The following is a 27,972-nucleotide window of genomic DNA, read 5'->3' on the forward strand; positions in this document are numbered from 1 at the left end:
CTTCTGAGAGAATATGTACTTCTGGTGATAGCTTCAGGAGGACAGATGGTGTGAAGCCATAGCTCAGTCACTGCCTGAAGCCCAGATTGAAAGCTTTTACCTTGCTTCTTGGTAATAGTTCATTGTAGGTATAGTTACAAAAGGAAAGCATTGCATGGATTCTTGACCATATTATAAAATTGTGCGATTTCAAGAAAAGAATTTTAGTTTCAATGAATGTTAAAAGTAAGTGCAAATTTTATCTATAAAATATGCTAATTATGTATAGTTTTCCACAGAAACTTGATTCCCCCTTAATTCCCCCCCACCCCTTAATTCCATCTCTTTGCAACCCCGTGGACGACTATACAGTCCATGGAATTCTCCAGGCTAGAGTACTGGAGTGGATAGTCTTTCCCTTCTCCAGAGGATCTTCCCAACCCAGGAATCAAACCCACATCTCTCGCATTGCAGGCGAATTCTTTACCAGCTGAGCCACAAAGGTAGCCCCCTTAGTTCCCAGGAGAATTTATCAGCTGCTCTTTTTTTTTTTCCTCAAATAAAACCAGTGGGGCATTCTCTTGACTCCCATTCCTACCATCTCAGCCCTTCCATTGGGATACTATTTAGTGAATTTGGTTAAAGTATGAACTTCCAAATGACCTTAACAGTATGGTTCCTAAGATGTCAGTGTTCTGTCTCTACTTCCCTTTTTGGTTGCCAGCCAGCAGTTTCCATGTTAGCTGGAGAAGTCAAGCCCGTTACCTGAGACTTAAGAATGCCAGAGGCAACAACACTGTCTCTAAATATTTCCAGAGTTGTTCACAGCTTTCTAAAAGTATTTGATGAATTTCCTTCTGGCAATAATTCTTATATTCTGTAGACTTTTCTACTCTGCTGGCTTGGAGTTATGAAACCTGGTCTAGATTTTCTGCCAGATTGATTAGAATTCTGTCTTTTGAGAGGTGGTAATGTTAAGTAAGCATTGTTAGTTCCAGAGCTGCCTCTTTTGGGGACCCTCCGGGTAATTCTGCAGTCTCTACTTTGTCATAACCTTAGAAAGAATAAAGTCATGGCTCTGTTTTCACCTTGGGTAGGCTTTCTATGTACTCCTACCAACAGTGAGTTCTAGACTTTCCCAAAGGGTTTTCAGTCTAAGGTTCTACCAACTGTAAGCCCCTTTCTGTGAGGATTTAATATTACTTTTGTTTAGGCCCTGGGAGCAGAGCCAGGCTATGGCGGCGTGGGCAGGAGAGGAACTGATCTAAATTTGGAGTTTATTTTCATCTTACCTTTTATCCAAGTTACTTCTAGAATCCAATATTGACGCTACCAATGCTTTCCCGCTTCCTCCCCTGATGAATCCTTTATCTCAAGAGTAACAATGAAAATTAAATCTCGGAGAGGTTAAGTTACTTTTCAGAGGTTAATGAAAATTAATAAATGATGAATCTAGAGCTGAAACTAGAACCCTTGCCTTTTAACCGTGTAAGATGATTAACCATCTTTTAACCATCTAAGAGGAAGAATTATGATCCACTGAATGAGTGGAAAAGAATTATTCTCCATCCTTCATGTTTGTTACTGAGCCCATAATAGAGCAAGGTTGAATAACATTTAATAAAAAAAAAAAAAGACCCTCAAATTCCCACTAAATGAACATATGAACTAACAGATCAGAGTACCTCCTCTTCTTTCTGGGAGCTATTGGGATTAATTGTTTGAGCAACACTGCAGCCAGCTCACTTCCCTCAGACCTCACCTCTTGGCAGTTCCTCTTGGTCACCATTGAAGATGTAAGTGCTTCTGACCATCTGGTCCCTCCCAGGTTCTATTCCTTTGAGCTAATACAGGGGATCAGTTTGTCAGGTAAGACTCACAAGAATCAGAGACCTTACCCATTACCAAGTTTCAGTAATACTTTTAAGAGTACAGAAATCAAGGGGTGTAAATGAAGTAGGGAGAGTCTGGAACATCCTCTATGAACCTGTACCAGGTTGCTCATCCCTCATTGGACATGTCCTCTCCAGCCCAGGATAGTGGATGAGATCTCTAACTGAGGCTTCCAGTCACCTCACAAAGCAGGGGGAGTGTTTGGATTATGAAACATTTCACTTTTATACTACCAGATAGCGTTATATAGCTTCTGTGACATTCTTTGGGAAGCCATGGAAGCAAAAGAAGGCCTTTGTAGGACAAACCAGTTTTGTATCCCCCTTACCCCCTGCTTTTATCTCCTCCTCTTTTAAGATCTCAATTTAACCAGAGCTATGAGTGACAACCAGGGAATTAGAATTTTTGCGGCCTTCTCTTCGACCTTGTAACCTCCATAAATCCTCTTGACCATGTCCCTGCAGTCTCAATGCGTTTCTGTCTCCCCCCTTCCATTGGTAAGACGCCCTCTGTTACTCGCCTCCAGGCTTGCACTATTGTGTCCTAAGGACGGATAGGCAGCCGTCCTGTCAGCATCATCAGTTTCTTATCGTATTTTTCCATCTTCTTTTTTTCTCACTATTAAGTGCCTTAACTATTATGATTTGTGTGAATCTGACTTGACATTCCCACATAAATTCATGCTTTTCAACTCACTGGTGCTTAACCACCCCTCCCTTCCTAACTTTTTAACTGTGACAAGAAACCACTGAGTTACCAAACCCTCTCTATACTCTAGCTTGTTAGTCAGGGCATCAGATAGAGAGCATGTTCTGAGATCTGGCTTTCTCTTGGAGAAATACATATTTCTCCCTCTACCCTGCAGGCAGTGGTTGCTTATTCTCCCATATCCCATGTACCTCGGAGTTTGGAGGTGGAGCTGACTCCTCACTGTCACTTCTTGAACATTACTCCTCCACTTTGGTGTAAAAGCTTCTTCTCTTTGAGATTTATAACACTTCTTACCCCGAATCATTACTCATCTGAACCACCTGTCATTCACCCTCTTTCATTTACTGTGGCATATGGGCCTCATCTCTTTTCAGAGTCTTGCCATTGGCCTGGATGTATTCAGTATGACCCTCTTAGTACCTGACTACCTGGTTTCTTAACCGGGCCACTTGACAGTTCATTTGTTTGTTCATTATTTCAGTATTTCCTTCATGCATACATGCATTTGTTCATGCATTCATTCAAAAAGGGTTTTTTGATCACCTGTTGTTGTTGCTGTTCAGTTGCTGAGTTGTGTCCAACTCTTTGCGACCCCATGGACTGCACTGCGCCAGGCTTCGCTGTCCTTCACCATCTCCCAGAGCTTGCTCAAACTCATGTCCATTGAGTTGGTGATGCCTTCCAACCATCTTGTCCTCTCTGGTTCCCTTCTCCTCCTGCCCTCAATCTTTCCTAGCTTCATGGTCTTTTCCATTGAGTGGGCTCTTTGCATCAGGTGGCCAAAGTATTGCAGCTTCTTTCAGCTTCAGCATCAGTCCATCCAGTGAATATTCAGGGTTGATTTCCTTTAGGATTGACTGGTTTGATCTCCTTGCAGTCCAAGGAAGTCTTAAGAGTCTTCTCCAACACCACAGTTTGAAAGCATCAGTTCTTTGGCACTCAGCCTTTTTTATTGTCCAGCTCTCACATCTGTACAAGACTACTGGAAAAACCATAGCTTTGACTATATGGACCTTTGGAGGCAAAGTAATGTCTGCTTTTTAATATGCTATCTAGGGTTGTCATCGGAGAAGGTGATGGAACCCCACTCCAGTACTCTTGCCTGGAAAATCCCATGGACGGAGGAGGCTGGTAGGCTGCAGTCCATGGGGTTGCGAAGAGTCGGACATGACTGAGCGCCTTCACTTTCACTTTTCACTTTCATGCATTGGAGAAGGAAATGGCAACCCACTCCAGTGTTCTTGCCTGGAGAATCCCAGGGACGGGGGAGACTGGTGGGCTGCCATCTATGGGATCATGCAGTCGGATACGACTGAAGCAACTTAGCAGCAGCAGCAAAGTTGTCATAGCTTTTCTTCAAGAAACAAGCGTCTTTTAATTTCATGGCTGCAGTCACTGTCCCCAGTGATTTTGGAGCCCAGCAACATAAAATCTTTCACTGTTTCCATTGTTTCCCCATCTGTATGCCATAAAATGATGAGACCAGATGCCATGATCTTAGTTTTTTGAATGCTGAGCTTTAAGCCAGCTTTTTCACTCTTTCACCTTCATCAAGAGGCTCTTTAATTCCTCTTTGCTTTCTGCCATAAGGGTGATGTCGTCTGCGTATCTGAGGTTATTGCTGTTTCTCCCGGCAATCTTAATTCTAGTTTGTGATTCATCCAGCCCAGCATTTTGCATGATGTACTCTGCTTGTAAGTTAAATAAACAGGGTGACAATATACAGCCTTGAAACACTCCTTTCCCAATTTGGACCCAGTCTGTTGTTCCATGTCTGGTTCTAACTGTTGCTTCCTGACCTGCATACAGGTTTCTCAGGAGGCAGGTAAGGTGGTCTGGTATTCCCATCTCTTTAAGAATTTTTCACAGTTTTTCCACCTACAAAGTAATTTTCTGAGTCCTATGCTAGAATTGGAGATACAGTGGTGGCGGGTGGAGTGGTGGTGGGAAGAAGCCAGACATGGTCCTCTTATTCTGGAGCTTACAGAGAAGTTGTGGGGGAAAGACATTGAACAGATGAAGATACAAATACATATAACTTTATAAGTTTTATAATTGCTTTGAGGCAAAGAGGCTACGGGGTCCAAAGGATGTACTAGAGAGACTTGTCTTGCGTGGGCGTGTCTCTGAGGAAATGATGGTTGAACTGCGTCCTCATATGAGGAGTTAACTGGTTAAAGAAAGGAGGCAAGAAAAGTCTGAAGAGAGGTGGCAGCATGTACAAAGCCACGTTAGGAGAGGGAGTGTGGTCCATTTGAGGAGTGGATGAAGGCTGGTTGTGGAACATGATGAAGGAGAGGGAGAGCATGATGCAAGGTGGGCTAAAAGGTAGGCAGGGTTCAGATCATATGAGATCTTTTTAGGTTATGTTAAGGATTTTGGTTCATTCAGAGGGAGTGCAGCCATTGAAAATTTTATTTACGATTTTTAAATTTTATTTTTCAAAATATAATACATATACATTGCATAAATTCTAAAGGTATATAACCATATTTAGTGAACAAACAAGTTTCTCAGGTACCTAATTTCCCCTCCTAAAAGCCACCATGCCAGTTTCTTGAATATTCTTCCAAAAATAGTCTATGCATATATATGTGTGTATATATATATATACACAATATAGACTTTTTTTCCCCCCCACACACAGATTGTGGCATACTATACACACTGCTCTACACCTTTCTTTCTCTACATAATGTTTTAATGTTTCCTGGATATCATTTCATATTATGACTATAGAGAGTGGCCTTTTCCCAGCAACTGCATAAATCTTCCTCAGTTTACTTAACCAGTTCTCTGTTGAGGGATGTGTAAGTTATTTCCAGTGTTTTTCATTCCAGACATCATACAGTGACTATTTTGATATCATATCACATATTTGATAATATTTCTGATCAGTAAGCTCTAAAGTTAGCTACCTTTATTCTGTAAAAACTGCCTTTCTTTCCTTCATAGCACTTATATTAGTTTGCCGTTCTGCATTTTTTATTATGTCTATTTAATCACTGTCTCCCCCATCTAAATTATAAGCTCCATCAAAGAAATGCCTAGCATGAAATGGATGCTCAATAATATTTGTTGAGGACTTCCCTCGTGGTCCAGTGGTTAAGACTCTGAGCTTCCACCACAGTGGGTGTGGGTTCAATCCCTAGTCAGGGAACTAAGATCCCGTATGCTGTGCAATGTGGCAAAAGAAAAAAAAAAAAAAAAAAAACTAAACTAAAAAAACAGATTGTTGAAGAGATGAAGGAATAAGGAGGTAAGGATAATAGCTAGATGGGAAGTAAGTGTGCTTTTTTAGTTAAACCTTTTATACCAGACAGAAATAATTTGTATCTCTCTAAAAATCAGAGTCATTTGAAATTTATCGGTCTCCTATTAGTTAACATCCAGATTTAGGCTCTACTCAGTAATAAATTGGAGAAGGAAATAGCATCCCACTCCAGTACTCTTGCCTGGAGAATCCCATGGATGGAGGAGCCTGGTGGGCTATAATAGTCCACGGGTTCGCAAAGAGTCGGACACGACTGAGCAACTTCACTTTTACTTCACTTTTAGTAATAAATAGTACTTCAAAAAAAGTGTATTCTCATACACCTGGGGTTGGCAAACTTTCTTAAAGGGCCAAATAGTAAATACTTTAGGCTTTACTAATATTGAGATAACTCTGTTGCAGCTGCTTAACTCGGCCATTAGAACAAAAGCAGCCATAGATAATACATAAATAAATGAGTGTGAGTGACTATGTTCCAGTGAAGGTTTATTTACAATAATAGGCAGCAGCTAGAGTTGGCCCTTGGACCATAGTTGGCGCCACTCGTTTAATGAATCAGTAATGATAACCCTTCTTTCATTCCTGATGTTGTCAATTTGTGACTTCTCTTTTTTTTTTTTCTGTCATCAGTCACACTAGAGCTTTACCAGTTTTATTGTCCTTTCAGACAACTAGATTTGTGTTTCATTGATTTATATCTATTTTTTTTGTTTGTTTTCTGTTTCATTGGTTACTCTTTATCTTTTTCTTTCTCTGCTTATTTTGGATATAATTTACTCTTTTTTTTTTTTCTTCTGTCTTTTATGATGAAAGCATAAGATCATTATTTTTCTCCCTGTTAAAGTTTGGCCTTTACTTTTCCAGATCTTTTTGAATGCATTTATCTACAAACAAAAAAGCTTCATTCTGAAGAATATAAGACCATAACATATAAGTTTTCTGCAACTTGCTATTTTAACTTAACGAGGTATCATGGGGATATTTCTTCAGCTACATATGGAACTCGACCTAATTCTTTTCACTTGCTGTTTAGTATTCTGCAGTAACTATTTCTATATTGATAGATGTTTAGGTTCTTCAAATATTTCACCAGTACAAACTACACTGAAATACAAGTGGGAAATTCTCCAGGATAGAAGTACACAGAATATTTTTGTTAAATGTATAATTTATTGAATGTCTTCTCTTAATGCTCAGAAGGAATAAACGACTTCCATGTGATTTACCACATTAACTACATTTCATGACTCTTTCTTTGTTATAAATATTCTTATGTTGTTTAAGGGCTGAACTTTGGGGGAAACGTCTTTCCACATTAATTTTGTTTCTCTGGGATTGTTTCTCTGATGTCCAATAAGAATTGAGCTCATCCTATGGCATTTTCCACAGTCATTACATCAATAAGGTTTATTTTCACTGTGAGTCTTCTGATGTCCAGCAAAGGTTGTATATCTGAAAGATTTTCCACATTTACTACAGTGATGGGGTTTCTCTCTTTTATGCATTCTTTGATGATTAATAAGAGTTGAGTTCTTCATAAAGACTTTTCCACATTGATTATACCAGTATGGTTTCTCTTCAGTATGGATTTTCTTATGTTCCAATACAGTTAAGTTATCCCTGAAAACTTTACCACCTTCATTACATATAAAAGGTCTTTCTCCACAGTGTATTCTGTCATGATGCTCAGTCCTTCTGAGCATAGACTTTCTCACAGTCTACATTAGTAAGGGTTTATGACTGGTCTGAATTCTCTGATGACTTAAAAGAATAGAGTTCTTTCTGAAGCTTTTCCACATTCATTGCGTTTATAGGGTTTCTCTCTATAATGAATTCCCTAATGATTAATAATGTTGAGTACATCTTTAAGAATTTCCCACATTTAGTACATCTATAAGGTTGTTTTCTTATGTGAATTTTATGATGATTAAAAGAAATGAACTGCTCATAATGTCTATCACACATTCTTTATGTTTATGAGATTTTTCTGTCAGTATAATATCTCTGGTGTTTAATAAAGGAGAATTTATATTTGAAGACTTTCCTACATTAATAGTACTCTTTCTCTGTGGAACTTCTGTGCTTCTACTTCAAACCTATATCGATTGTGACGCTTTTGTTTGCCCTTTCAGAGTGGACCCTTCAGAAGTATTTATTTTGCTTTAGGTCTGACATCTTTGTGTCAAACCAGTATTCTTGTACTGCACAGGGACCTGGTGGAGCTTCTCATACTTCCATCCAGGGCTTTACCCCTAGCTCCAGTTGGGCTATTAATTTTGACTTGAAACAGAGAAGCCCCATAACAACAGATTCTTGTAGTTTTCCAGCATCATATATCCCTGTCCATGTTCATCGAATAGCATCTGGGTATCTTCATTCAATCTAAGTAAAGGCCACAACCACATCTCCAAATGTCAGTGGCCCCTGGATCTAGGCCCTTGTTGGTCTTGGAGCCATCTGGCTTCTGAAGCACTCTTCCAAGCAAGGGGAGAAAGTTGTGCTTAGGCTAATAGTTCTGGAGGTTAGAAGTCCTAAATCAAGGTGTTGGCTGGGTTGGTTCCTTCTGAATCTTTGGGTAGAATCCTCCTTTAACTCCTCCTAGCTTTTGGTGGTCACTATCAGTCCTTGACTTGTCTTGGCATGCAGCTATATCATTTCAGTCTCTGCTTCTATCATCACAATGCATTCTCCATATGTGTCTTTCTAGATCATTGATTTTAGACTTTCCTTCTTTTCTAAAATAAGCATGTAAAGCTATAAATGTCCCTCTAAACATTGCTTTAACTGTATCCCACACATTTTAGTATGTTGTGTTTTCAGTTTCATTCAGTTCAAAATGCTTTCTAAACTTCCATGGTTTCAACCTACACTTGGTATAAATTAGTATTACACCAAGGGGAACCACTATCCAGATGTCTGGAGCTCTTTCTCCGTGTAGCTTCTTCTTTCTGGTAGTTTCTAGCTACCACAGTCACCTTGAACTCTTGTTTCCTCAACTGAGCAAGACCACCGTGCTCTGCTTAGGTTCTCCCCTGTCTCACAGTCAGCCGCGTGCCTGGTCTGTAAACAGAAAGCCAAAGTGACCATAGGGCTCACCCTTGTTTATCTCCTTTCTCTCTGGGGTCACAGTCCCGGACCACATTGTTGTTTAGTGCCCAAAACCAATTGTTTTATGTATATTTTTTTGTCTAGTTTTCTAGTTTCTCAACAATGGGAAAGCAAATTCAATGGCAGTTTCTCCTTCAAGGACAGAAGTGGAGGTCACGGTATGTTAAAAAAAATACTGGCTTATAGAAAAGCGCAAGTTATGTTCATTTTTGTGGATCTTTTCACTGTATTAAATAAGAGAGACTTTTTGTGAGAGGAATGATGGAAAGTTGATCTAAAAGTAACTGACAGTAGTTGTTGATGTAACAATTTACTGATTTCAATAAACTGTGCACTCAGCTGATACTGAGTCATACCATTGGTTATTGTGTGAGAAGGTGGATGAAGAAATGAGGGGCGTTTCTATAGCTCTTGGTAGCTTCATTTTTAAAATAGTTTCTATTTATTCATCTTTTCTTCAGGAAGTTCTATTTTTTCTGGCCTCTAAGTTGCTTTGTCTGATGTTAGGTTGGTGCCTGTGTTTTTTTTTTTTTTTAAAGCACCGTGGTAGATTGGCTTCCATAGTGATTGACTCCATAATCTAATCTACAGCCTTCCTGTTTTTCTCTTGTCTTTCAGTTGACTAGTATCCACATTTAGTAAGTGTTTCCTTTCGCTTTGGTGGATTATCCAGTTGTTGCTTTAGCCTGTCATAGCCCTTTTTCAGTTATGTGTGCCTGCAGACATGACTGTATATCGCTTCAGTGGTTTGATTCTACTACACATTTTCTATATGTAGTTCTACATTTTATGTTATAACCCCAGCCTGGGACTAGGGTGAAGAAAGAGGTACCTAGGGTATGAAATTTAAGGAGACACTCGGTCTCAAGGTGGGATAAGCCAACCCTGCACTTACATGACGGAGAAGGCAATGGCACCCCACTCCAGTACTCTTGCCTGGAAAATCCCATGAACGGAGGAGCCTGGTAGGCTGCAGTCCATGGGGTCGCTAAGAGTCGGGCATGACTCAGCGACTTCACTTTCACTTTTCACTTTCATGCATTGGAGAAGGAAATGGCAGCCCACTCCAGTGTTCTTGCCTGGAGAATCCCAGGGACAGAGGAGCCTAGTGGGCTGCTGTCTATGGGGTTGCACAGAGTCGGACACGACTGAAGTGACTTAGCAGCAGTAGCAGCAGCAGCAGCACTTACATGACTCTTAAGACTAAGCACTTCCTTAACACTTGTGCCCAAGGCATCTCCCTTGCCTCACCTGGTTCTGGCCCTGTATAATCCTGACTTCTTAGAGGTGGCTCAGGTGGTAAAGAACCTGCCTTTACCAGATTTGAGTACTGCAGGAGTACTCGAGGAGTACTCCAGTACAGGAGACCGAGGTTCGATCCCTGTGTTGGGAAGTCCCCTGGAGAAGTGCACGGCTACCCACTCTAGTATTCTTGCCTGGAAAATTCCATGGACAAAGAAGCTTGGTGGGCTATAGTCGATGGGATTGCAAAGAGTTGAACACGACTGAGTGACTAACACACACATTACCCTGACCATAGTTGGTTATAGACACCTATATAAGACCTTAAAATGAACTCTGTGTAAAAACTTTAATTTAGAACATGCTTTAACTTTATCTAAGAAAACAGAAATGAGGTAATATTTCAGGAAAACTGGTACCATGCCTGAAAAAATTCAGTGGCTCAAAAGTTTATCCATTAGCAACATTAGCCAGAATTTTGGACCATGTTATCTAGGTTAACCATAGTAGGTCACTGTAGTACTTTTATTCCTTTATTTCTTATTACGACATAGCTTCTCATTAGGAAGTTCATCTAGCAGAATAAAATTTTTGGTAAACTTTACTACTGCTCTGATTAATGCTGTGAGGTGCAAAGCCACCTGACTGTGACCACCTGCTGATTAGAAAACAGATGAACCTGCAGCCTGCAAGAGGTCAAGAGGACGCAGTCTGTGTTGCTGCCAGTTCAGTGGAGGCAGAGTACTCCATCTTCTTCCACTTCCTTCTCTTCTGGACCCATAATCTTCATACTGTCCCAGAGAAAGGCCTTGGGGGTGAGTGGGACCCTGCCCCGTCCTTCAGCACACTGTCACCAGAAGAGCTCTGTTGTTTTTTTGTCTCATGAACTGGAGTTCTGTGTAAAAGGTCTACATGCAAGGACTTACTGAGGAGGGGAGCCAGCGGTGAGCGTGGAGCAGTACTTCTACCAGCGAAAATATCCTGAGCCAAAAAACCTTTCTCTTTTGTGTCTTCTTTTCCACTTACCAGACAGCTTTCCCACCCTCTTAAAAACCAGTCTTCAAAATAGCCTCCAGTGTTGGTATTCAGGACTCTTTACAGAGCTGGAGTCTCTGTTTTTATTTCATTTTAAAATGTTTCCATTTTTGTTTTTAGATGCCAAGGAGAGCAGGTGCCAGCGGGTAAAGACACAGTTTGGTGTTGGCCTGAGATCCAGGGGAGAAAATCACCTCCGGCTTCTAGAAGGAACCCCCTCTCTCCAGTCGTGCTGGGCTGCCTGCTGCCAGGACTCTGCCTGTCATGCCTTTTGGTGGTTAGAGGGGATGTGCCTCCAGGCAGACTGCAGCAGGCCCCAGAGCTGCCAGGCTTTTAGGACAGACTCTTCCAGCTCAATGCTGGTGTTTTTCAAAAAATTCCAAATTGAAGATGATTTGGACTTTCTGCCTGAAGATGATGTACCACATATTTTGGGGTTAGATTGGAGCAGGGCATCTTGGAGGAGGGAGAGCCCACCCCAAACTCCACTCAGACCCACTTTATCGAGTGACCAGTGGAGCTTAATCAGGAAGCTTCGGAAGAGAGAGAATCCCAGTGAAGAAGTAGCTACAGTGACACAGCCTTCTAAAACGAATGAACTAGGTGATCTAAACAGCACTGGCTCTGCAGAGGTAAGCATATCATGAATAAGGAGTGACTAGAGAACTAGTTTAATCTGCTTTTGCATTTGGCACACATGAGCTTTGAAGCTGTGCTTGTGGGCAGCGCTCATAGGCTGAGGAGTGTATGTACACAGCTGCTTAGTGTCATCTTAGTAGGGGCTGCTCACATGTTCAAGGGTAATTTGGTCTTAGAGATGTGCACTCCATGCAGGTCTGACCATTGTTTTGGTTAAAGCAGAAAGCTGCTCATTATCTTGTCTAAGCTGGTTCTTGGCTACAGGTAAGTGCGTTTGTGTGGGTGTTAGTCTCCACTAGAGATTCTGCAGTGTTTTCTGCCAGATTGCAAAACACTTGATTGATGCAGTTGCAGTCAAGTTCTCCTCCTCCTCCCCCATCTCCTGCTGGTAAACACTTTCCTTATGAGGTAGTTTCTGTTCCATTCTAAAGTAACCAACCCGGTGCTGCATAAGACCTGGACCTGCTGGTCTGGGGAGCCGGATGTGGCTATTAGCCAAGAGGCTTCGGGTGAGTTCTTACCAAGCTTTGTATGCCAAGGGAGATACTACCAGTAGAGTTTATTCTGTTTATTATGTTTCTTCATTGTTGGTCTTCCTGGGCAAATGATTAAGAGGAATGACTCAGCCTGTGCTCATTCTCCCTCAGTTGCTGTGACTTATTTTTGTCTATGTTTTGTCCTGGTTGTCTCTATCAAGTTAAAGCCAGAGTGGGGAGGCTACTACATGCCAGACACTGTGTGTGCTAATCATTGTGTTATGTCATTTTGTTTAATTTTCATAGCAATATTTCCAAGTATGTGTTATTAACCCCGTTTTCCTAGTGAGGAAACTGAGGTCCAAATACGTTAAACAATTTGATCATGCAGCTAATGAATAGCAGGGCCTTTCAGTGCGGTTTTAGAGCCTACAGTATTAGGTTCAATTTGCTCATAAACATTTATGGACTTTTATTATCATTGTCAGGCTTCCCTCATAGCTCAGGTGGTAAAGAATTTGCCTGCAATGCAGGAGACCCCGGTTCGATTCCTGGGTCTGGAAGATCTGCTGGAGAAGGGATAGGCTACCCACTCCAGTATTCTTGGGCTTCTCAGGTGGTTCAGCTGGTAAAGAATCTGCCTGCAATGAGGGAGACCTGGGTTTGATCCCTGATTTGGGAAGATCCCCTGGAGAAGGGAAAGGCTACCTACTCCAGTATTCTGGCCTGGAGAATGCCACAGACTGTATAGTCCATGGTATCACAGAGAGTCAGACACGACTGAGCGACTTTAACTTATTATCAATGTCAGGTATTTTCCTAAGCACTAGAGGTAAACAAGACATGATCTGTGCTCTCAGGAGTTTATAGTCGAGTGGAAACTCAGGCATGAAGATGGTGTTTACAATAGTGTATAATTTTTTTTTTTTTTAAAGAACCAACTTTTAAAATTTTATTAAAAAAATTTTTTTTTTGACTGTGCTGGGTCTTCATTGCTGTGCGTGGACTTTTTCTAGCTGCAGTGAGTAGGGGCTACTCTGTTTTTGTGGTGTGCAGGCTTCTCATTGCAATGGCTTCTCTTGTTGCAGAAGCGTGGGTTCTAGGGCATGTTGGCTCAGTAGCTGTGGCCCACAGGCCTCGTTGCCCTGCGGCAGGTGGGATTGTCCCAGACCAGGGATCAAACCTGTGTCCCTGGCATTGGCGGTGGATTCCTAACCACTGGACCACTCGGGAAGTCCCCCAGTAGTGTATAATTATTACATAGTAGATTTATGTATTGAGTTGACCAAAAAGTTTGTTTGGGTTTTTCTATAACATCTTATGGAAAAACCTGAATGAACTTTTGGCTAACCCAATACTACACAATAGGAACACAAAAGAAGAAGTGATCCTCTTGAGCAGGCAAGTGATGTGTATGTGCAGGGAAGAGTTTACAGAGATGTTTAACTTATTTCTTAATGTATGTGTGGAATTACATCTGGGGTTTAAAGGTAAAAAAAAAAAATTCTGGAGAGAGGTCCAGTGTGTGCAGAGGTTTAGTCAGCACATACTTACTGCACATTTACTGTCTGTAAGGTGGTGTACTAAAAGCAAGGCAGTGCAAATATTATATCAAATAAGATCCTGATTTCTGCCCTAATAGAGCTTATACTCTGGCAAGGAAAATAGGCATGACATTTATGATCATTAAATACTTAAAACCTCAATGTACATTGTAAGAAGATAAGTAGAGGACTATAAGAACATCTAACAGGGACCTAATTAAGATTAAGGGCTAAAGTTAGGCCACCCTAAGTAAGGTAAGTTGAAGCTGAGATTGAAGTAGAAGTAGGAGTTAGGGGAAAAAAAAAACAGGAAGAGTAATTCAGGCAGAAAGAATAGCAATTTCAAAGTGTGTTAGATGCCTCAGAACATGGCAAGATCAAAAAGTTGAGAGAGACTGGTCTTGTTTGGCAAACAGAACAAGAGGCCTTTAGAGAAAGAAGAGGCTTCAGAGGTGTTCAGAGCCTTGTTGTTGTTCAGTTGCTAAGTCATGGCCGGCTCTTGCGACCCCATGGACTACAGCACACCAGGCTTCCCTGTCCTGGACTGTCTCCCAGAGTTTGCTCAAATTCACGTCCGTTGAGTCAGTGATGCCATCCAACCATCTCATCCTCTGCTGCCCCTTCTGCCTTCAGTCTTACCGAGCACCAAAGCTTTTTCAATGAGTTGGCTCTTCGCATCAGGTAGTCTAAGTATTGGAGCTTCACAATCAGTCCTTCCAATGAATATTCAGGGTTGATTTCTTTTAGGATTGACTGGTTTGATCTCCTTGCTGTCCAAGAGACTCTCAAAAGTCTTCTCTACCACCACAATTCAGAAGCATCAGTTCTTTGGTGCTCAGCCTTCTTTATGGTCCAGCTCTCACATCTGTACATGACTACTGTGAAAACCTTAGCTTTGACTGTATGAAACTTTGTTGGCAAAGCGATGTCTCTGCTTTTTAATATGCTGTCTAGGTTTGTCATAGCTTCCCTTCCAAGGAATAAACGTCTTTCAATTTCATGGCTGCAGTCATTGTCAGCAGTGATTTTTGGAGCCCAGGAAAATAAAGTGAAAGTGAAAGTTGCTCATTTGTGTCTGACTCTTTGTGACCCCGTGAACTATACAGTCCATGGACTTCTCTGGGCCAGAATAGTGGAGTGGGTAGCCTTTCCCTTCTCCAGAGGATCTTCCCAACCCAGAGATCGAACCCAGTTGGTTCATTCTTTACCAACTGAACCACAAGGGAAGCAAGAAAATAAAATCTGTCACTGTTTCCACTTTTCCCCTTCTTTTTGACATGAAGTGATGGGACTGGATGCCATGATCTGAGTTTTTTGAATGTTGAGTTTTAAGCCAGCTTTTTCACTCTCCTCTTTCACCCTCATCAAGAGGCTCTTTAGTTCTTCTTCACTTCCTGCCATTAACATAGCATCATCTGGGTATCTGAGGTTGTTGGTATTTCTCCCAGCAGTCTTGATTCTAGCTTGTGATTTAGCCCAGCATTTCGCTTGATGTACTCTGCATATAAGTTAAATAAGCAGAGTGACAATATACAGCCTGACGTGTTCCTTTACCAGTTTTGTACCAGTCCTTTGTTCTATGGCCAGTTCTAACAGTTGCTTCTTGACCCGCATACTCATTTTTCAGGAGACAGGTAAGGTGGTCTGGTATTCCCATCTCTTGAAGAATTTTCCACAGTTTGTTGTGATCCACACAGTCAAAGTCTTTAGCGTAGTCAGTGAAGCAGAAGTGATGTTTTCCTAGAATTTCCTTGCTTTCTCTATGATCCAGTGAAGGCTGGCAATTTGAACTCTGGTTCCTCTGCCCTTTCTAAATCCAGTTTGTACAGCTGGAAGTTCTCGGTTCACATACTGCTGAAGTCTCACTTGAAGGATTTTGAGCATAACCTTACTAGCATGTGAAATGAACGCAGTTGTATGGTACTTTGATCATTCTTTGGCATTGCCCTTCTTTGGGATTGGAAGAGCCAGCCTTCAGGCCTTCTTAAAATATTAGTCTTTATCTTAACAGGGATGGAAATGGTCAGATATGTTACTGTGTGATGAATAGAATGGAGAAGTGCAAGAAGGTCCATGGAGCAGTCAAGAAGGAGGATCTTTGGGCAAGGGAACCATTGTCCTAAAGGAAGTTGAAGATATAGGAAAGAGGACAAAGACAATTCTCCCTCAGGGCTGAGGATCTCAAACTTCAACAGAATCACTTGGAGGCCTTGTTGAAAACATTGCTGGGTCCTAGCTCCAAAGCTTCTGATTCACTTTGTTTAAAGTGGGGCCTGAGAATTTGCATTTTTACAGCTTCCCTGGTGGCTCAGATAGTAAAGAATCTGCCTGCAATATGGGAGACCTTGGTTCAATCCCTAGTTTGGGAAGATCCCTGGAGGAGGGCATGGCAACCCACTCCAGTATTCTTGCCTGGAGAGTCCCCATGGACAGAGGAGTCTGGGGGACTACAGTCCATGGGGTCGCAAAGAGTCGGACACCACTGAGTGACAAAGCACAAGTTCCTCCTGTGCCAATGCTACTAGGCTGGGAACCACACTTTGAGAACCACTGCCTGTAGGGCTTCCCAGGTGGTGCCAGTGGTAAAGAACCCACCTGCCAGTGCAGGAGATCTAAGAGACATGGGTTCCATCCCTGGGTCAGGAAGATCCCCTGGAGGAGGGCATGGCAACCCATTCCAGTATTCTTGCCTGGAGAATCTCATGAACAGAGGAGCCTGGTGGGCTGCAGTCCAAGGGGTCACAAAGAGTTGGACACGACTGAAGCGACTGAGCACAGCACAGCCTCATAGGGCAGGGGGGTTAGAATACAGAGCACAGAATGCTAGATAAGTCTTAAGCAGGCGGAGAGACATCTCCTTCATTGTGATAGGAAGGAAGGAATGAGTGGATATAGATATGACTAAGGTGGACTGTTGGTTCAAGAGAAGGAAATTGTGGTAGTTCTGATCTCATTCTTGTTTTTTCCTGAAGTGGAATAAATCGTTTATTGAAAGGAGAAGCAGAGGTAAGTGGAGTGGGGATGGGGGGATAGTAGGCAGGAGAATGAGAGATCTGGAGAGAGTGGTAAAGGTCTGAAACAACCATTGATCGGGATAGGAGATGGTAAACAAGGTAAGGAAATAGAAAGATGGCTGGGTAGCCTTGAAGATGGAGAACGTGCATTTACAATTATAGTTGTATGATTCTCCTCAGGACCTCTCAGCAACCCTGTCAAAGAAAGGTTGATGGTTTGATTCATCCAAGATTAGAACTTGACCAATTTGTATGGAAGGAAATTGAGGCATGGAAATGGAGGTCGTTGTCAAGAGAGTGGATAGAAGAGAGATAGAAGAAGAAAGGAAGAGAGGCAGAGTTGAGAGGGGTTGACAGAGATTCAGTACAGGAGTCCGGCATTCAGAGATTTTGGTGATGGGAAACAGATATGGGGGACAAGTACATGTGCTGGAAGGACAGGAGGTAGTCCTGAGAATGGGGGTATTTGAATTTCAGATTTCAGAGGTGTAGAAGTTACGGTGATTACAAGGTCTAGGGTGAAGCTATGGAAAAGAGTTGTTGGGATAGAGCAGAGAAGAAATTTATTGGTGATAAGGAGCTCAAAGAACATGTTGAATGAATTATCCATGTAGACCTTGAGACCTTTAGTAAGGATGGTGACGAGGATGATAACAGCAGCAGTTAATGTTTACCGAGTACTTCCTGTGTGTCAGGTACTATTCTGAGCCTTTTACACGAATAAACCATTTTATCTATACAACCTATCCTATGACTTCCTGTTACTGTTTTTTATTTTATAAATGAGGAGACTCGGGAGCAGAAAGGTTAAGGAGCATGGCCCAGGCAGCATGGCTGCTGTATGGTAGCGCCGAAACCTGAGCACGGGCGTCCCATTCTCTCCAGGGTAGTCCTTGCACTCTTGCTCTGAGGCAGGACTTGCAGTGAAGAGAAATTCCAAGAGCCGGATGTCAAAGCCGTCAGTAAGGTAGGAGTAATGAGTAAGTTGAGAGATGACAGCTATGATGAGAGTTGAAGTATAGTGCAGCAAGATAGCAGAGGAGAAGAGGCTTTTACAGAGAAGATGAAAGAGTAATAATTTGCAAAAGGTGTTGAGAAGGGGAGCAAATAAAATCGCATCTCACTTTTAATCTTGAAGTATGGGAGAATAAGTAGCCACTGCATTGCAGAGATACATGGGAAACTGCATCCTTAGAGGCGTGCAGACTTACCCTTAAGAATAGGTCAGAGGGGGCTCCCCTGGGGGTCCAGTGGATAGGAATCTGTCTTGCAATTCAGGGGACACCAGTTCGATCCCTGGTCTGGGAAGATCCCACTTGCTGCGGAGCCTCTAAGCCTGTGTGCCACACTGCTGAGCCAGTGCTCCACAACAAGAGAAACCACTGCAATGAGAAGCCTGTGCCCTGCAAGGAAGAATAACCCCCACTCGCTGCAACTAGAGAAAAACAAAAATATATATTAAAAATAAATATTTTTTTAAAAAGGAGGTTGGGGATCACTTTATGAGCATGCGGCCTCTGCGGTCCTCACACTGAGAAAGGCCTTGTTCTTGATTTAGTGTTCTGCTCTCATTATCTTGAAATTCTTAATTTTTGAACAAGTAAGCCACATTTTCATTTTGTACCAGATCCTGAAAATTTAAATGTAGCGAGAGGTTAGGGAACAAAATATGAAGGTACTGAGTATACTGGTGACTTTCTGATCATGGAATAGAAGTTCCAGACAATTCAGTGGAATTTTTGGAAGAGAAAAAGAGGTTGGTTTTTAAAGGTGAGGAAGTATAGATCGTTGTAGTGGTAACAGTTGTGGTGTGGTTAGTGTTTAACAACTGGGTCTTCCCCTATAAAACAAAGTCAAGTCCTGAGTTGTAGACTTTACTAATTTATGTGGTGTAAATACTACCACCATGACCAGTTTGAAACTACAGCGTGAAGTCACGGAACACAGCACTGGCAGAGAGGAACACAGTCAGCACGCTACAGGATAACTATGATCCATAAAATTAGACAAGCAAAATTAGACCTATGGTAGATTCAGGCCTGACAGTCTACTGGAAGATGGTGAAAGCTCAAACTTAGGCCTTACGGGATTCAGGTATATGGTGGGGGGAGGATCCTGAAGTTGTGTTGGCTGGGAGTTCTTTTTCTTATTGTTCACCAGTCATAGACAGTGGCAATAAACTGCTGCTAGCCACCTGCCAATGCAGGTAGACTTAAGAGATGCAGGTTCAGTCCCTGGGTTGGGAAGATCCCTTGGAGGAGGGCACGGCAACCCACTTCAGTATTCTTGCCTGGAGAATGCCACGGACAGAGGAGCCTGGCGAGCTGTGGTCTATAGGGTGGCAAAGAGTCGGACACAACTGAAGCAACTTAGCATGCATGCAAGCACGGACAGGATCTCAAGCTTTATGGTCTAACATGGAGAGTAGGTGGACCTGGAGGGAAGAATATTGAGCTTGAACTTTGAAACAGTGGAAGTGGGCTTTGTGCAGTGTCACACAGAGACGTTACATAGTTTGGCATTACATGTTGTAAATGGTAAGCTTTGCTAAAAAATGGGGAAAGTGAGGTCTTCAGATCCAGACAAGTGAGGTTTGACCTTACACCATGCTTAGGAGTTTCATTCTCATCCCCAAGGCCATGGATAGCGCTGGTGTAATATTGACTACTGGTGGGGTGGTCCGATCACCTTCTGCATTCAGAATAGTTAACTGCTAGGCCTTTCTTTCAGAAGAGGACTTGGAATTCACACTTCTGTTTAACATACTAGGAAGAGTAAGAGAAATGCATGCACTGCAGATCTTCTAATTAGGGAAGACTGACCAGCAGCATTAGTTTTTAGTTTGTACTGTTTTCACAAGCAAGTCTGCATCCAAAGGAGGAAGAAATTGTATGGTAAATTGCTCTTGTCTTTGCCTGAAATGCGTACAGAATTGCAAAGGCCTGGGGTTGTCAATAGCATTTTTTCATTCTTTTGAAAATATGTATATATTTTATCCAAGAGTAGGTTTTGGAGAAGGCAATGGCACCCCACTCCAGTACTCTTGCCTGGAAAATCCCATGGACGGAGGGGCCTGGTGGGCTGCAGTCCATGGGGTCACTAAGAGTCGGACACGACTGAGTGACTTCACTTTCACTTTTCACTTTCATGCATTGGAGAAGGAAATGGCAACCCACTCCAGTGTTCTTGCCTGGAGAATCCCAGGGACGGGGGAGCCTGATGGGCTGCCGTCTATGGGGTCGCACAGAATCGGACACGACTGAAGCGACTTAGCAGCAGCAGAAGCAGGTATTGTGATCTTTTAGCAGTTCTAGAAGTGCAAAGGAATGCCATGAATTTATTCCCCTTTCTCAGCTTAGAGAAGGAGAAGCTTGTACTGTTGGTTTAAGTACTTTATCCTTTCTATGTCATGAACCTCTGAATTGTTGGTGGGAGGAGCATGAAAGCTTGTTGATTGGGTACAGGAACATTTGCAGTACAAGGAGTTCAGTCATTGGCAATTAATTGCAGCCAATCCTGCTTTCTGAAAGGAGAGTGTTCTCTTTGAGCCCCGCAAATAAAGGCCCAGTTAGGTATCCCCACATGTAAGCTTTGACTTAAGAAGATCTGAGGTGCTCCTTTCTCTACCGGCACCATCTCCCCATTTGTAGTCAATATTACACCTTTTCAACCCCTGCAAGCAAGTGGCTTTCTATAGAACACATGTCTGAGAAGGATAAATGAGCCAAGCCCTTGGACACTTCTCTGCTGTCTTTTATCACCAAGGAAAACTCGTGCTGACTCTACAGAAAGTTGGAACTTACTTCTTACCAGAAGATCGAGGCGTGGGGTGTGAGCAGCAGCAGCGCAGAGAGCCTTGCATAACCAAGGAGAGAAACCCAAGCAGTTTTGTTTCCCCTCATCTGTACTTTTGTTTTGGTTTGTTTTTCTGGGTTTTCCACTTGGTTGCTTTCTCTTAGTTTTTGTTTTTAAATCTTTCCTTTAATCCTTTAGACTTGTGAAATTTTTGCCAAGGGTTCTTTTATTTTTCTGGTTATTATTTCCTGACACATTTATTTGGACTCTCTGAGGACCTAGTTTTCTCCAGTTCCTCATTCTCAGTTATCTGAGCAGCAGACACCAAAATTTTTATTAGCCCCAGGTTCCCTTCCAGCCCTTTGGCCTGGACCAGGGTTGGGGGTTTCTCATATCTTAGTGACCTAGGCCCTTCCCGTGTTGTCTGTGTGTATATGTTCACTAAACACACCCTCAACACCCCCCACCCTCCACCTTTTTAACCTTACCGGAGTGGCTTGTTGCATTGAGAGAAAAACTGGGCAGCCTGTTTCTTTGTTGTGAGTATCCAAGAATCCCTCTTAGGGCCTCCCTGGTGGCTCAGTGGTAAAGAATCTACCTGCCAGTGCAGGAGACATAATTCAATCCCTGGTCCAGGAGGATCCCACATGTTGAGGAGCAGCTAAGCCCACGCACCACAACTGTTGAACCTGTGCTCTAGAGTCCAGGAGCAGCAAGCACTGAGCCCACGTGCTGCAACTGCTGAAGCCTGTGCATCCTGTGCTGCACAACAGGAGCCCCCGTGCGCTGCACCTAGAGAAAAGCTCCCCAGTGACAAAGGCCCCCACGCCAAAGACAGTACATGCAGTTATTTTCTAAAAATCCCCGTTACTGTATTTTCCCTTTCTAAAGGTATTAGTGCCTGAACCATAATACCTTTTCCTTATTCTTTTTTCCACTATAACTGTACCCTGTCTCCTCTAATCTAAGTTCTGGTTCTTTTATCTGATGATCTGTTGGTGTTTTTTTTTAATTGAAGTACGGTTGATTTATTGTGTTAGCTTCAGGTGTACAGCAAAGTGAATTGGTTATGCATATGTATAGATACATACTTTAAAGAATTCTTTTCCATTATAGTTTATTATAAGATACTGAATATAGTTCCCTGTGTTATACAGTGAATCCTTGTTGTCTGTCTCTTTTACACATGGAAGTGTGCTTCTGTTAATCCCGTACTCCTGATTTATCCTCCCCACCCCCTTGCCACTTCCCCTTTGGTAACCATAAATTTGTTTTCTGTGTCTGTGGGTCTGTTTCTGTTTTGTAAATAAGTTCATTTTTATTTTTTTTTTTTGATTCCACATATGAATGATATAATATTTGTTTTTCTGTCTGACTTACTTTACATAGTATCATCTCTAGGTTTCATCCATGTTGCTGCATATGGCATTGTTTCATTCTTTTTTATGGCTGAGTAATATTCCATTGCTTTCCCAGTGGTAAAGAATCCACCTGCCAATGCAGGAGCTGCAGGAGACACATGGGTTCAATCCCTGGGTTGGGAAGATCCCCTGGAGTAGGAAATGGCAACCCACGTCAGTGTTCTTGCCAGGATAATCCCATGGACAGAGGAGCCTGGTGGACGACAGTCTATGGGATCGCAAAGAGTTGGCCATCACTGAGCACACACGTATGCGTGCAATATTCCATTGTGTGCGTGTCTGTGTGTATATATATATTTACACACCACATCTTCATCCATTCATCTATTGCTTCCATGTCTTGGCTGCTGTGAACACTGCTGCCGTGAGCGGTTGGGGTGCATGTATCTTTTCACTTAGCGCTTTTGTCTTTTCTAGATATATGGTGTATATATAGATACATATATTTCTAGATACATGATCCTGGATCATATGGTAACTCTCTTTTTAGTTTTTTTGAGGAATCTGTTTTCCATGGTTGCTGCACCAGTTTACATTCTCACCAACAATGTCGGAAGGCTTCCTTTTCTCCATACCCTCCCAGGATTTATTATTTTAGACTTTTTGATGATGTCTATTTTGATTGTTGTGAAGTGGTACCTTATTGTAGTTTTGATTTGCATTTCTCTAACAACTGACTATGTGGAGCATATTTTCATGTGCCTGTTGGCCATCTGTATCTTTAGAAAAACGTCTATTTAGGTCTTCTGTCCATTTTTTGATTGGGTTGTTTGTTTTTTCGATATTTAGCTATATAAACTGTTCATGTATTTTGGAGATTAATCTCTTGTCAGTGGCTTCATTTGCAAGTATTTTCTCCCATCCTGTGGGTTGTCTTTTCGTTTTGTTTATGGTTTCCTTTGCTGTGCAAAAGCTTTTAAGTTTAATTAGTAGTATTTTTATTACTCTAGGAGGTGGATCCAAAAAGATCTTGCTGCGATTTATGTTAGAGTGTTCTGCCTATGCTTTCCTTTGAGAGTTTCATACTATCTGGTCTTACATGATGTGATATTTAAATGGAATTTTTTATACTTTCTGATATTGCATTATTAGTATAAGGAAGTGCAACAGATTTCTACATATTCTATATATCTTATATCCTGCTACCTTTCTGAATTCATTCATCAGTTCTAACAGTTTTTGTGTGGAGTCTGTATAGTTTTCTCAGTGTATAGAGAGAGTATCATGTACTCTGCATACAGTGATAATTTTACTTCTTCCCTACTAATTTGATACGTTTTCTTTCTTTTTCTTGTCTGATTGCTGTGGCTAGAACTTCCCATACTATTAGAAGTTCTTGTCTTGTTCCATAATTTATTGGAAAGGCTTTCAGCTTTTTACTGTTAAGTATTGGGTTGGCTGTGGGTTTGTCATAAGTGGCTTTTATTATGTTAAGATATATTTTCTTTATATCCACTTTGGTAAGAGTTTCTTTTATCATGAATGGATATTGAATTTTATCAAATGCTTTTTCTGCATCTATTGAGATGATCATGTGGTTTTTGTCTTTGGTTGATGTGATTATCTGCTTTTTACTGTGTGAAATAAATTTGAAAATGTGTTTGTTGACTACTTTGTAAGCTAACTTATGAAGCAAGAAATAAAGAGAGTTTTGTTGTGGCTCCAGTATCAGCCTTTTGCTAATTGGCAGAACTTGAGCCATGGGGAAAACAGTCTCAAAACCAGCCATATCTTAGTTAACACTCCCATCATCCCTCCCCATTTCTCCTTTCATGGATGGTCTTAGTTTCTCAAGGAGATTTTGAGAGATATAACTGTGTAAACTGATTGTTACAAAGATAAACCCTGCCATGTTCTAATCTCAGATTTTGCTGAGAATTGGGTTGGGATGTGTCATTCAGCCCCCCTGGCTTTGCTACTGAGAGATATCTTTCCCCTGGTAGGATTTTTTTTAGGGACAGTGGTAGTTTTTGTTTAAATATAGTTGTGTCTGAACTAAAAATGTGTTGCGGGCTGAATTTTTGTGAATCAGTCTTTAATATTTAGCAGACGTTAGTGTAACATGTGTCTTATGAAGGAGAGCTCCTACCTGGACTGTGGTGACACTACCTGGATAAGTATCAACAGGCCATGTATACCCTGCAGGCTCCTGGTCAAAACAGTTCTGTTTTGCTTATGATGGAGGATATTTTTTGTCATTTTGAATTATGATATTAATCAGTGGGTCTGGCTTGCCCTATGTGTAGAAGGTAGGCCCAGAGTAGAGGTAGGGAAGAAGGAAGAGGGAGAAAGGGGCAGAAATGAAGGGATGGAGAAAAGGAGTATGAATAGAAACCTTCCATCATTCTGAATAAAGCTTCCTTGAAGAAACAGGTGTTGGCATCAGGGGCGTGATTTATGCAGGTGGGTTAGTTTTTATGATTTCTGTTGAGTACCAGAAAAAATTGTCCCAAGGAAATTCTACCCAGGTCTCCCTGACCCTATATCATTCCTAAAAATCTTTTAGTATTACTTCATAGTTTCTGAAGTAAAATAATTTGTTTCATATCTCCTTTTTCTGTTTCTTTAAAAATAAATAATAAGAATGATAATAAACTGCTTCTTTAAAAATAAAAATCTGCCTTTCTTACTTAGAAATATTTCTATGCTTCTAATTCTGGGAATCCATTCTAAAGCAGTAATTCCTAGATAAAGAAAGAGCTTCACACTCAACGGTGAGATAGTATTTATTTAATAAAAAAGTGGAAGCAGTCTAATGAGGGGAACGTGATGTTGTGCATCCAATAGTAATACATTTTTGGCTGGATGCATACATTTTGGTACTGCCTTCTACTTCCACTCCAGCCACACTGAATAGAGTCTTTGGACTTCTGTGGACACCATGCCACCAAAGCGAGCACGACACCGTACTTTTTAAAAACAGATTTATTGTCATATAATTGACACATGAGAAACTGTACATTCTTGTAATGGTTTATTTATTTATTTATTGGCTGTGGTGCACAACTTGTGGGGTCTTAGTTCCCTGATCAGGGATCCCTGACCACTGCCCCTCTGCAGTGGAAGCATGGAGTCCTAACCACTGGACCACCAGGGAATTCCCTAAACTGCATGTTAAAGTGTATAATTTGATTATTTTTAACATATGTATATATCCATAAAATCATCACTACAAAAATGGGTCATGAACATATCTGTTACCCCCAGAGTTTACTCCTTGCTTTCTTTTCCATTTCCTCCCTTATTCCAGGCAACCACTGATCTGCTTTAGGTTATTATAGATTTTCTAGAGTTTTTAAATAGAATCATACATTATATTCTCTTCTTTATTGAGGTATAATTTACAATTTTATTGAGATATAATTTACATACCGTAAAGCTCATTCCTTGGAGAAGGAAATGGCAACCCACTCCAGTGTTCTTGCCTGGAGAATCCCAGGAACAGGAGCATTGTGGGCTGCCGTCTGTGGGGTTGCACAGAGTCGTACACGACTGAAGCGACTTAGTAGCAGCAGCAGCAGCTCGTTCCTTTTAGGTGTACAATTCAGTGATTTTAGTAAATGTAGAGAGTTGTATGGCTTCCTCTGTGGCTAAGTGGTTCAGTAGTAAAGAATCTGCCTGCTAATGCAAGAGACACAGGTTCGATTCCTGGGTTGGAAAGATTGCCTGGAGAAGGAGATGGCAACTCAGTCCAGTATTCTTGTCTGGGAAATCCCACGGACAGAGGAACCTGGAGGCCACAGTCATGAGGTCGCAAAGAGTCGGACGTAACTTAACAACTAAACAAGAACATAGAGTTGTATATCATAACCACAGCCAGTTAACATTCCATAGCCCCCAGAACTTCCTGGTGCTTCTTTGCCCCAGACGAGCCACACTTCCCTTTTGCCATCCCCAAGCCCTCACCCAGCCCCGGCTCTCCACTATTTGTGTAAATCTGCCTTTCCTGGACTTTCCATGTGAACGGGGCCATGCAACGTGCAGTCTTCTGTGTCTCACTGTTTCCCTTGGCGTAGTGTCTCGATGTTCATTCTTGTCGTATGTATCGGTAGTTGGTTTCTTCCTATTACTGTTTAGTGTCCCACTCTATGGACATGTCATACTTTGTTTATCCATTTGTTGATGGACATTTGGGTTTTTCCAGATTTTGGCTATAGATAGAGCTGCTAGGAACATCTGTGTGGTCTTTGTATGAACATACATTTCAATTTTTCTTGGGTAAATACCAGGGAGTGGAATAGCTGGGTCATATCATAGGTTCTGTATTTAATTAAGAAATTACCAAATTATTTCCCAAATAGTTGTACCGTTTTACATTCCCATAGTAATGTATGAAAGTTCTCATTCCTCTGCATTCTCACCATCACTTGGTATGAGTCTTTTTCATTTTAGATATGGTAATAGATACGTAATAGTATCTCATTATGGTTTTGTTTGCATTTCCCTAATTACTAATGGTGTTGAACATCTTTTCATGTTCATCTTTTCTTATTTGCTATCCATATGTTTTTGGTAAAGTGTTCATGTTTTCCCCCATTTAAAAAATTGGATTGTTTTCATAAGTATATGTATATACATAGGTATATATATGTATGTATATGTGTATATATATATGTATATGTATATATATAGGTATATACATATACCTATGTGTGTGTATATATACACACCTATATATTTTGCATATAAGTAATTTATCAGATATGTGTTTTACAAATATTTTCTCAGTCTCTGGCTCGCTTTTCGTTCTGTAAGCAGTGTTTTTAAAAAAATTTTTAAATTGAGGTATCCGTGGACTGAGGAGCCTAGCGATTTTTTCAATGGATCATGCTTTTGATCTTCTATCTAAGAAAGGTTTCTCCTAAGTTTTCTTTCAAAAGTTTTATAGTTTTAGATTTTAAATTTAGGTCTGGAAAAGGATAAGAAATGGTTTTCTTCCCTCCTTTTGATCAGTCTGGCTGGATTTTCTTGAAGACAATCCTTGGTTTCATTTCTTTTTCTCTATTACTTTCTCTTGTCTCTCTTACTGATTTTTGTTCTAATTTTTATTATTTCATTTCATTTTGTTCTAATTTTTTATTATTTCATGGCTGTTTAATTTGGGTTTCATTTGCTCTTTTTTTCTAGTTTTTTAAGGTGTAATCTGAAGTTGTTTATTTGAGACTTGCTTCTTTTTAATATGGGCATTTTCGTGCTATAAGTTTCCATCTAAGTACAGTTTTAGCCACATCCTACAGATTTTGGTATTTGTATTTACAGTTTCATTCAGTTCAGAATACTTTCAATTTTCCATTTTGCTTATTCCTTTGAACGCTGTATAACTTAAATCCTTTTAAATTTATTAAGACTCTGTTTCAATGCTGAGAATACAATCTATCTTGGTAAATGTTCCAAGTGCACTTGAAATGAATATGTATACTGCTGTTATTGTTGGGCAAGTGTTATATAAATGTCAGATCAAATTGGTTAGTGTGGTTCAGATTTCCTGTATCCTTATTTTCTATTAATTTCTATCAATTATTTAGAGAGAGAATGAAATATCACACTCTATTTTGTAGATATATTTGTCTCTCCTAGTGTTAGATTAGCTTCTTGTACTTTGAAGTTCTGTTATAGATAAATAAATGTTTGGGATTATTGTGTCATCTTGATGAACTGACCCCTATCATGGTAACATTTATCCTCTTTATCTCTGTTAGTAGTCTTTCCTCTTTTTTTTTTTGGATAGTTCTTCTGTGTATTCTTGCCACCTCTTCTTAGTATCTTCTGCTTCTGTTCTGTTCTGTGAAGTCGCTCAGTCGTGTCCGACTCTTTGCAACCCCATGGACTGTAGCCTACCAG

At 41.0% G+C, this 27,972-nt stretch overlaps 1 protein-coding gene across 6 annotated transcripts in view; it reads left to right on the forward strand.

The window, feature by feature from the left end:
• Positions 1-27,972, forward strand: part of KIAA0319L (KIAA0319 like) — a 97,148-nt gene that overhangs the window by 25,283 nt on the left and 43,893 nt on the right. For all 6 annotated transcript variants that reach the window (XR_011565940.1, XR_011565939.1, XM_019957863.2 and 3 more), the window contains exon 3: positions 11,363-11,874. Coding sequence is in view for 4 of the 6 variants with exons in the window: in XM_019957863.2 (XP_019813422.2) it covers positions 11,363-11,874 (512 nt within the window). In the remaining 2 variants the exon portion in view is untranslated. The remainder of the gene's footprint in view (positions 1-11,362; positions 11,875-27,972) is intronic.

The sequence above is a fragment of the Bos indicus genome, chromosome 3, assembly GCF_029378745.1.
Source record: "Bos indicus isolate NIAB-ARS_2022 breed Sahiwal x Tharparkar chromosome 3, NIAB-ARS_B.indTharparkar_mat_pri_1.0, whole genome shotgun sequence".
In the NCBI taxonomy this organism is placed as follows: domain Eukaryota; kingdom Metazoa; phylum Chordata; class Mammalia; order Artiodactyla; family Bovidae; genus Bos; species Bos indicus.